Source organism: Hipposideros armiger, unplaced genomic scaffold, assembly GCF_001890085.2.
Source record: "Hipposideros armiger isolate ML-2016 unplaced genomic scaffold, ASM189008v1 scaffold_175, whole genome shotgun sequence".
NCBI lineage: Eukaryota > Metazoa > Chordata > Mammalia > Chiroptera > Hipposideridae > Hipposideros > Hipposideros armiger.
Genome location: NW_017731525.1, coordinates 1774494 through 1785580, shown reverse-complemented (window position 1 = coordinate 1785580; position 11087 = coordinate 1774494). Strand labels below are relative to the sequence as shown.

The 11087-nt window shown below is 39.7% G+C and overlaps 1 protein-coding gene across 1 annotated transcript in view; it reads left to right on the top strand.

Annotated features, from left to right (window-relative positions):
* The window catches only part of LIN54 (lin-54 DREAM MuvB core complex component), an 88801-nt gene that overhangs the window by 42411 nt on the left and 35303 nt on the right, over positions 1-11087 (top strand). The window contains exon 4 of the mRNA XM_019652200.1: positions 1245-1387. Within this exon, the coding sequence (XP_019507745.1) occupies positions 1245-1387 (143 nt within the window). The remainder of the gene's footprint in view (positions 1-1244; positions 1388-11087) is intronic.

Genomic DNA, 11087 nt, shown 5'->3' with positions numbered 1-11087 from the left:
GCGGCTGCTCAGCTCGGGCCGGGCATCGAACCGCTGTTGCTCAGAGCTCAAACTCTTGAGCGAGCTCTTAACCAACTGAGCCACTCAGCCAGCCAATCTTGGCTTTCTTGCCATAACAAACAATCTCCAAATCTCAGAAGCTTAAAAAAAAAAATCCCCCAATGTAATTTTTTAATTCATACTTTATTATTATCTACATGTCCATTGTAGATTAGAAGGGGAGCTCTTCTCATTAGTCTGTCAAAGACCCAGGTTGACAGAGGAGCCACTACCTCAGATGTGGCTGAGGAAAAGAGCTTTGGTAGGCCTTGCATAGGCAGTAAATGTTCTGGTCCAGATGACACACATCCATCCCTTCTAGTCATAATTCGATAGCCAGAACTAGTTACGTGGACCTAACCTAACCACAGGGAGCGGGGAGGGGTAGGAAGTGTAGTTCTAGGTGCCCAGAATGAGAGAGAACCAGAATATTTGATGAAGGGCATGAATAACTATCACACAATCAAAATTTTTAAGAATTTGGAGATGTGTCATGTCTTTGTAGCGTTCTTTTGCCTAGGATAAAAATTCCTAATATTTCAACTCATTATGATATGATTTCCAATTCCCTAAGCCATCCAGCCACACTACAGTTTTTCTGTGTTGTTTCTTAAGGGCATTGTGCAGAAGGGAACACAGTATTTCTGTTTTCCTATTGGAATCTGGCAGAAAGAAAATTTTTTTCCTTTTGGCAGTCTAAAATGAGGCAGTTTTAAACCAGCCAGTGCTCAAGTTAGTTTAGTAACTATGTTTTATAGATGTGGATATAATTGTATCCTTTGGTGTAAGTTCAAAGAATAAGACAGCTGCTGTATAGTAGAGAACAGAGCTTGAAGTTTTAAGACTGCAAGTCCTGATTTCAGGAGCTGTGTTACACAGGCTATGTTGCTTAGCTTTCCTGAACCTGTTTTCTGATAGATACAACAAGATTGATGAGAATGTGAGCAGAAGTGTTTTCTTGAACTTCATGTCAAATCATATTAGGATACTAAGTGTTATTAAGAAACATTGTTTTGTTTCTTTCAGCTTAGGTTCATCATAGTTCATTAGAGACTCACTTAAGTGTTTTCAGTTTGTATGTGGAGATATATGAAATAGTAAACATATATACTACAGTCCTTGTGGGTGTGGATCACCATCATATACATTTTTATATGATTATTACTTCTAAATAGTCAAACTGATGTGCTGCCTCTTATTTGCAGGTAGGGTTCTTTCACAGTCTGCTCCCGGGACTCCATCAAAGACCATAACAATATCCGAAAGTGGTGTTATTGGATCAACTTTAAATTCTACAACACAGACACCAAATAAAATAGCCATCTCACCTTTGAAATCGCCAAATAAGGTAAAAAAAAAAAATTAGCCACAAAAGCTAAGTATTTTGGTTAATGCCTTTATTTTATTACTAATCAGTTCCAATGCTTCAGTTTTAATACATTTCCAAGCAACTAATAGGCATTCGGCAAATACTGGATTAATTTAGTAATCAAGGATATATGATAGTTAAAAAACATACTCTAAACACATAGTAACCTTGTAATCATTTTGCACGCTAAAATGATTTCCATGGCCCATATGAATGTGGGTACAACAAAAATCTTTTTAATGAGATACATTATGTGTTTAGTTCTTATTCAGTTAATATTTGTGCAAAATTACAGTCTTTGGGTAAGTCACACATATAGTGACTATGTGAATATAAAATGTTAAATGTAACTTGTTTTGATAAAATACTGTGCCTTCTGCCTAAGCTGTCAGGTTTTTATGGAGATATGAGTTTTTGCTGGGTAACAGAGTACACAGAGTACTAGAAATTGCCACCAAATGCTGGTAACCATATTATCAGTGTTTTTCAGCTTAAATACAAGTCATTCAAAGCATTTGATTTGAAAGCTTTTCATAATTTTTTTTAATTTTAAGGTGGCAAATTACCTATTATTTTACTTCTAGTAACTGGCCTTAGCTCACTTTCCTAAAACATACAGATATTATATACCAGTATAACATTTTGAAAAAGGTATGTTTTAAAGGACATATTTAGGTGGAAAGCCAAACATCATTATTTAGTAAGGTTCCACTCTTGTGGTTCTGGAAACATACTGCCCTTTGTACCTGCCTTTTTCCTTAATTTGTTACTGTTCATAAATAGAACAAACATTAAACATTTGCCTTGCATTTTTTAAAAGTCTAGTTGTTGGTTTTCATTTTAATGAGACTTGACTATAATATAAATATGATGTCTCAAAGTTTATTAAAATGGGATTCTACCTGTATAATAATATAATTATTTACTTAAACGGAATGAATTCAACAGATATTTGAGTGCTTACTATGTGTGTTATGCATAGTGATAGGCATTGGGGATAAAAGTAAGAATCAGGTCTGTTTTTAATTTCAAGTAGTTCAATGGGAAAGTTAGACTTAAACATTAAGAATTGCCCTACAGAATCATAACAGCAATGGTGGATTTATGAGCTCTGCTGTGTGTGTCAGGGAAGGTTTATACAAAGGAGGCTACTTTGGCTTCTGAAAGGTCTTAACCTTAAAGGTGATTTGGATCTTAGCTGTGGGTGAGCAGAGGAGGCTTTCTGGATTGAGGTAATACTTGACACAAAGACGTAAAAGTATGACCCTTTCAAGTAGCTACATTGCTTTGGTTGTATGAGAGCTGAGGGTACAAAGGTGAATGGAAGGCCTCATTAACTTCAGGGGAGTTTGGATTTTATTGTTCTTAAAGACTTTTGCTTCCCATTGCTGCTGGGCAATGGTTCTCAGCCTTGTCTGTGCATTGGAATCACCTGGGGAGCTTTACTGCCATTGCCTGGTTTTTATTTCCAGAGACTGTTTTAATTAGTCTTGTATCAGGAATTTTAAAAGCTCTCTAAGTGATTCTGATTGGCAGTCTAGATTGAAAACCACTGCTCTAGTATGAGGTTTGTGTTTTTAAAAAGATGACTCTTGTGGCATTATGAATGATAGTTTGGTAAAAGGTAAGCCTGGATTCTGGGAGAGGCCAGTTATGTTAACTGATTCTCAATTGTGGCTACACTTCCAAAGCACCTGGGAATCTCTTGAAAAAACTGATAGCTGGGCCCTACCTGACTCTATTTAAATCAGAGTCTCTAAGGTGGGGCTCAGATATTAGATTTAATATTTTAACATTCTAAAGTGTAGGCCACCATTGAGTATCACCAACTTAGATTTATTATAGTACTTCAGGTGTGAGCTAGACGAGTAGCTAAGAGGCTACTAGGGAGGAAGAGCTATGTAGAAAAAGGTTTAAGACATAGTGACTGGATGTCAGGGTCTTAGGGAGGAGGAGAATCTATGATGACTCCTGTATCCCAGATTTGAATAACAGTAGATGGTGGCACTGTGGACTTATATGACTGGTATATGGGCTGTATCTTATAGCATACAAATAAGAAATAACTTTATTTTTCTCTCATCCTTGACTTTAGCCATGCCATGTTGAATCTTTCTTCCCTGCCTCTTAACCAGAGGTCATTTTTAACTATAAGCTTTATTTTGGTGATTAAATTTACAGTTCTGAAAAGTCGGGGTAACAATTTATATCCAGTTGAAAACTTCTCCTCTCAACTCAGACCTGAGTTGGCTCAGGGGTCATGTAATGGAGAAGAGGAGTATGATCTGTTGCTTTAATTTTCTACCTCCTCTCTTTTTCTGCTTTTGGCTTCTGATTGGAAGGAAGCTTAGAAGAGAAAGGACAAAGTTTTATACGACTAGGATGATTGTAATCCAGCTGTCGGTACCCTCTGGTGGCAGGTGCCCAAATGTGTTGTTGTGCATTTTGGACGGTTTGGGGAGGCCCACATGGGTATGTCCACATTGTCCAGTTCCCTGTCTGGGTATGGTGCACACACCAGTTCCCTTTGGTAATCTCCTCCTACTCTTGCTTCCTGTAGTCCACCCTACAGCCTGTGCCTGCGGAGTGCCCTTATTCCAGAAGGCATGTCTTTGGCCCTTCAAGATGCTTAGGCCTTTTGAAACATCTATTTGGCTAATGGGAAACCTGTAGAATCCAGTGGTAGAAGTGCAGCTTGCATAACTGCTGTTCTCTATGTCCTTGCTCCACCATTTTGATAGCTCCATCCAACCTCTTGCTTTCAGAATTCTCCAGGCTGGAACCAGTTTTGTGTTGACATAGGCTCTAAACTCCTGGGGATATGTGTCGTGTTCTCCCAAGAACTTTAATTGCATTCAGTTCTGGTGGCTAGACCAAAATGGGCTTAAGAGGTTCTTTATTTCAGTGCATTGCCAGCCAAAGATTTGGATGTCAGTTTTCTCTCAAAGTTATTGCTAAGTTTATCCCAGAGGTTTTCTTGGAGAACTCCTGCCTTTGTTCTCACTGAGGTGTAAAGCCCAGCATTCTCTGTTTATGAATTCACTTCTGTTTCTAATCTGTTTTGTTTCATTTTCAGTAGGCGGGAGGTAGATGATAGGGATGCTAATCTTTTAGTAAGTCTGGCATGGATGTCTTTTCCTTTTTAGAGTGTGGAAAGTTTATCATTTGTAGTTCTCATCTTTAGGGGACTCTCACTTCTGCCAAATTTCGAAATAGAAGAAAACATCCCATTATCCTCTTAGACTAGAAAGTGTATATAGAAGGAGTAGTTGGTTTGGGCAAAGAGGTATTGCTTATTTCATGGAGATGTTTGTCATTGAAGTACCCACTGATTATCTAGAGCAGGGGTCAGCAAACTGTGGCTCACAAGCCACATGCGGATTTTTGGGTAGGTTCCATCTCAAAAGTTTGCCGACCCCTGGAAGAGCCAAACCTGTCCCTCACAGCAATTTAAAAATTATTCGAGAGCCATAAATATATTTTTAAATAACGTTATGTGAATAATATCCTTTAAAAACTTTATAAATGAAACTATGATAGTTTTATTTTCATTTTCAATTTTACTTCAGAGCCACAGTTTGCGAGCTGCAGTTTGCTGAGCCCTGGGGACTCTTCCATCTCAAAAGTCTGCTGACCCCTGATCTAGAGAAAGATGTCCATTAGGAAGCTGAATATAGGCAGTGGCTAAAACTATACATATATATGAAATCAACCAGGGAGCATGAGGTTGTGTGAAGAGTGAAAAGAAAAGCAGTACTAAACCGCAGAGTATTAAGAGTTAGTAGAAGAAAAAGAGCCAGTGGAAGAGAAGGAATAATAAGAGAGGTAGTAGGAGAAACTAAAAAAAGTAGGAAGGGGAGATGATTTCAAAAAAGATACTGGGCTACAATTTCAAATGTCATAGAAGAGGCAATTAAGAAAAAGACTAGGGCCGGCCGAGTGGCTCAGTTGGTTAAGAGCACGAGCTCTGAGCAGCAGGGTCTCTGGTTCGATTCCAACATGGGCTAGTGAGCTGAGCCTGAGCTGAGTTGCCAGTTTGACACCCGCATGAAATGGTGCCCCTCATCACCCGCAAATAAGATTGAAAACGGCATCTTGAGCTGAGCAGCCATGGTTGGCTGGATGGATCAGTGTGCAACAAGGTTGCCAGTTTGACTCCTGCATGGGATAATGGACTGCCTCCCCGCCCCCCCACCCCCCAACTCCCGGCAACTAGATTGAAAGTGGCGACTGAGGAGAGCATGCACCTTCCACAACTAAGATTGAAGGACAACTTGACTTGGAGCTGATGGGTCATGGAAAAACACAGTGTCCCCTTCCCAAATTTCCCAACACTGTTCCCCTATCCAGTTCCTCAATAAAAATCTTAAAAAGAAAGAAAAGAAAAAAAAAAAAGGAAGGAAGGAAGGAAAAGAAAAAGACTAAAAAGTAAGGATTTGCTAGAGATGGCCTTGCTTCCATTGATCGAAAGTGGTCAAAAGGAGCAGGTTTTTGGTCAAGATTACAGAGTAGATAAACTCTGTGCTTGCATCCTCTCATGACCACATCAGAATTACAACTAAACTACAGAACAACCACCATTGAGAATCGCCTGAAGTCTACCTGAACTGAAGCCCTACAACTAAGGACATACAGAAGAAGCCACCTCAAGACTGGTAGGAGGGGTGGACACACGGAACAGGCTGGTCCCACACCCTCATGTGACCACTGAAATTGGGAGGAATATCTTGGCTGCGGAGTTGCACCCAGAGAAGTGAGGGGTCTTACCCCACATCAGGCTACCCAGCCCAGGGTTTCAGTGCCTGGGAGAGAAATCCCCATAAGTTCTGGTGAAAACCAGCAGAGATTGTGGCTGAGTGAGACTAGGGCAACTGGAGTTCCAGGTGTTTCCCTTAAAGGGATCCGGCATGGACTTAATCACTCTGAGCTCCAGTGCTGGGGCAGCAGCTCCAAAGGTGTCAGGGCGTACTGGAAGGAACTGAGTGTCTGGCTTCAGAATGAGGGCTGGAGGGGCAGATTTCTCCCAGATGGAGGAACTGGTGGAATCCATTTATTTTTTTGTTCAGCCCTTGACCCGCCCAGCGTGCCAGACAAAGGCAGATGCCATATCTGAGTCTCCATCAACCTGGCTTGCATTGTTCATTCACCCTGCCCTGGTGATTCCCTGCGACCCTGCCCCACCCTACTTGCGGATCCACCTAAACCGCTTCCAGTGGATTTTCTGTACAGATGGCCTGCCTTGGCTCATGCTGCAGACTTTCCTAAACTTTCTCAAAGGTTCACAAAACCCGAAAAAGCAGCATCTGGCTTCAGCACGTCCCGTAGCTCTGGCTGAGTAGCTCTAAGCCTGGCATTAGTGACAGCTGGCCTTAGTTTGTGGCTTGGCCTCTCAGGGCATCTCTAAGCATAGCGAGGGTGGTGGCCATCTGCACATTTTTCTGTGGCTCATGACAGGTGGCCCAGGGGAGGACACAGGCTGCAATTGAACTTGTCCTGCAGCGGGCCCCCTCCCAGGAGGCCCCGGGGCTGGCACACCCAGTGGCCAACTTCAAACCAAGCCAGAGCATCACCTGGCCATCTCCAAGGACAACACTCCAATGGGAAGACTGGGCAGTCCTGCACAATAACTCCTCCACTGTCATAGCCAATCTTCACTACCAGTCAGCCTGACGGTCACTTCCTCCCACTGATGTGCAAACAGCAACCAAGGCTCAACTACAACAGGGGGTCACACACAACCCACACAAGGGACACACTTGGAGGACCCAGCTCTGGTGACCAGGGCCCCACAGGACACCTATGTAAGGATACTCTACTAAGACTAGAAGACATAGCTGCCCCACCTAATATGTAGAAACAACACAGGGAGGTAGCCAAAATGGGTAGACAAAGAAACATGTCCCAAATAAAAGAATAGAACAGAGCTCTAGAAAGAGAACTAAACAAAATGGAGACAATCTACCAGATGCAGAGTTCAAAACACTGGTTATAAGGTTGCTCAATAATCTCAGGGAGAACTTCAACAGAGATAGGAAACATAAAAATGGATATAGAACATAGAACTAGTCAGAAATGAAGAATATAAACTAAAATAAAGAATGCATTTGAGGGAATCAACAGATTAGATGAAGCAGAGGATCAAATCAGTGATTTAGAAGCTAAGGTAGCAGAAAACACCCAAACAGAACAGCAAAAAGAAAAAAGAATCCAAAAAAAATGAGGATAGTTTAAGGGGCCTCTGGGAAAACATCAAGTGTATCAACATTCATATCATTGTGGTACCAGAAGGAAAAGAGAGAAAGCAAGGGATTGAAAATCTATTTGAAGAAACATTGACGGAAAACTTCCCTAACCTGGCAAAGGAAATGGATAGTCAAGCCCAGGAAACACAGAGTCCCAAACAAGATGAACCCAAAGAGGCCCACACTAATACATATCGTAATTAAAATGCCAAAAGTTAAAGACAGAGAAAGAATCTTAGAAGCAGCAAGAGAAAAACAGTTAGTTACTGACAGGGGAGCTCCCATAGACAATCAGCTGATTTCTCAACACAAACTTTGTAGGCCAGAAGGGAGTGGCATGAAATATTCAAAGTGATGAAAAGCACCAACATACAACCAAGGTTATTTTACCCAGCAAAGCTGTTATTTAGAATCAAAGGACAAATAAAGAGCTTCCCAGAGAAGGAAAAGCTAAAGGAGTTCATCACCAAACCAGTATTATAAGGAATCTTAGAGGGATTTCTTTAAGAAGAAGAAAAAGATAAAAAATATGAGAAATAAAATAGCAATAACTACATGTCTGTCAACAATTAATTTAAATGTAAATGGATTGAATACTTCAATCAAAAGACATAGGATGGCTGTATGAATAAAAGAAAGCACTCAAAAGACTCACTGCAGATCGAAAGACATACAGACTGAAAGAAAAGAGATGGAAAAAGATATTTCATGAAAATGGAAACAAAACAAAACAAAAAAGTTGGGGTAGCAATACTAATTCCAGACAAATAGACTTTAAAACAAAGTCTATAACAAGAGACAAAGAAGGACCTAGTAATCCCACTTCTGGGTATTTATCTGAAGAAACCCAAAATGCTACTTTGAGGAGATGTGTGCATCCATATATTCATTGCAACATTATTTACAATAGCCAAGATAGGAGGGCAACCTGGTGTCCCTGAATGGATAAATGGATAAAGAGGAGGTGGTACATATGCACAATGGAATATTAGTCAGCCATAACAAAAGAATGAAATCTTGCCATCTTGTACAACATGGATGGATCTAGAGCAGCGGTTCTCAACCTTCCTAATGCCGCGACCCCTTAATACAGTTCCTCATGTTGTGGTGACCCCCAACCATAAAATTAGTTTCGTTGCTACTCTATAACTGTAATTTTGCTACTGTTATGAATCGTAATGTAAATATCTTTTTGTTTTCCGATAATCTTAGGCGACCTCTGTGAAAGGGTCGTTCGACCCCCAAAGGGGTCGCGACCCACAGGTTGAGAACCACTGATCTAGAGGGTATTGTGCTGGGTGTAGTAACCCAGACAGTAAAAGACATGTCATATGATTTCACTTATAAGTGGAATCTAAAGAACAAAATAAACAAATGTAACAGAAACAAACTCATGGATACAGAGAACATTTTGATGGTTGCCAGGTGGGAGAGGGGTTGGTGGTAGATGAAAAAGGGGAAGGGGTTAAAAAGAACAAATTTGTTGTTACACAGTAGTCATGGGGACATAGGTTATAGCATAAAAAATATAGTCAATACTGTAATATCTAGTATGTATGGTGTCGGATGGATACTAGATTTATCATGGTGGAAGATGAGGGGGATTGGGGCAGGATGAAAAAGGTCGAAGGGATTAAGAAACACAAGTTGGTAGTTATAAAATAGTCATGGGGATATAAAGCATGGGGAATATAGTCAATAATACGGTAATAACTATATATGGTGCCAGGTGGTACTAGAGTAGTCAGGGGATCACTTCTTTAATTATACAAATGTCTACTATGCTGTACACCTGAAATTAATATAAAATAATATTAAATGTGAAAAAAAAGTTGTCAAAAGGAAACCACAAGCACCCACCCTTCCCTACTTGCCAACATTCAGAGTTTGACCAACACCTGTCTTGAATCTGCCAGGACTTCTCTCATTATTTAACTCTGTATAGCCTGGGTACCTCCAAAAGCAGGGAATCCTTGATCACCTTTCATCTCCCACATCTTATCTCCTTAAGGCTGTCAGTATCTTCTGTTCCCCTGTCCCACCCATCCTCAACTCTTAAAATCCTCCTACTGTACTCTCTTTGGAGTTCATAATCAAAGTAGTAATCCCTTAAATCCTTAACTTCTCCCAATGCTCCTTTTATCTTCTTTCTCTAATGGAAACCTGTCTCTCCTCCAGGATACTGCTTCCCCTGCAGACCTGTTAAGTGATGACTGTTTCTCTCCTTCAGCCTTTATGCCACTGAGCCTGAAAGGGAGGTCGAGGGGGATAAGTGTCTTCTTTGCTGCTTCTCACTGCAATTTGCAGATCATTCTCCCTCTCTTCTCCATCTTTGAAATTAATGTTAACCAGGTTTGTTGTGGCAAGTTGTACATGTTTAATGTTTTCTCAATTTACTCAATATTATAGTTGTCTCTTAGTGTAGGACAGATTTCTTTCATTATTTATTTTCTAAAGTAATCCTCAGTTTTTAAAAGTATTTGTTAGACATGCAAATAAGCATTAAACTAATGAAAATGTGATTCTGCATGGTTTACTTTCTTGTTTTTAATTTTAGCAATACTGTTATCCTCTACTTTTTGACATCTAATGTGTTTTTGTCCTAATCTTACTCTTACGTTTTAGTGTTGTTTTGCTCATGGCATATTTGTTTTTGTTTTTGTTTTTGTTTTTCAGAAATACAATGTGGTTTAACATTTAAAAATCTATTGAATTCACATTAATAGGAAAAAGGAGAATAATTATATGAACATATATAATGCATCTCAGTACATGCAGGAAAATCCTGATAGTAGCCAGCTTCCATTTTGGTTAAAAATACTTGAAACAATAAAAATAGAAGGATACTTCATAATTTGAAAATGGGGAAAATTCATAAAACTTCATGTAATGGTGCAGTGTTGATCAGAATACTCACTTTCAACCCTTGTTCAGTTCTGCTGTAGGTCTGAGTTAATGTAATAACACAAGAAAAGGAAATGAATAGTATAGGTATTTACTTGCAAAAGAAAGTAAAAAAAGTCACAATTTACACATTAGATTATTATATAGTGTACAAGTAAAACTTAAGAGTCTGCCATTGATTGTATTAATAGCGAGATGATTATATATATGGTCAATATAAAAAAATCAATATTTCTAGACGATTTACACTTAATATAATTGTTGGTATGATTGGATTTAAATCTTGCATCTTACTGGTAATTTTCTGTTTGTCCCGCCTGTTTTTTTTTCTTTCTTCAGCTCTTTTTCTGCCTTCTTTTGGGCAAATTGATATTTTTTTTTTAAAGATTTTTATTGGGGAATTGGGATGGGAACAGTGCTGGGGAATTGGGGGAAGGGGAACAGATAAGTTGCTGTCGTTTTGTTCTTCAGTCTAGTTGTGGAGGACGTTGCTTCACTGGCCCAAGTTGGCACCATCATTGCACTCTTCCCAG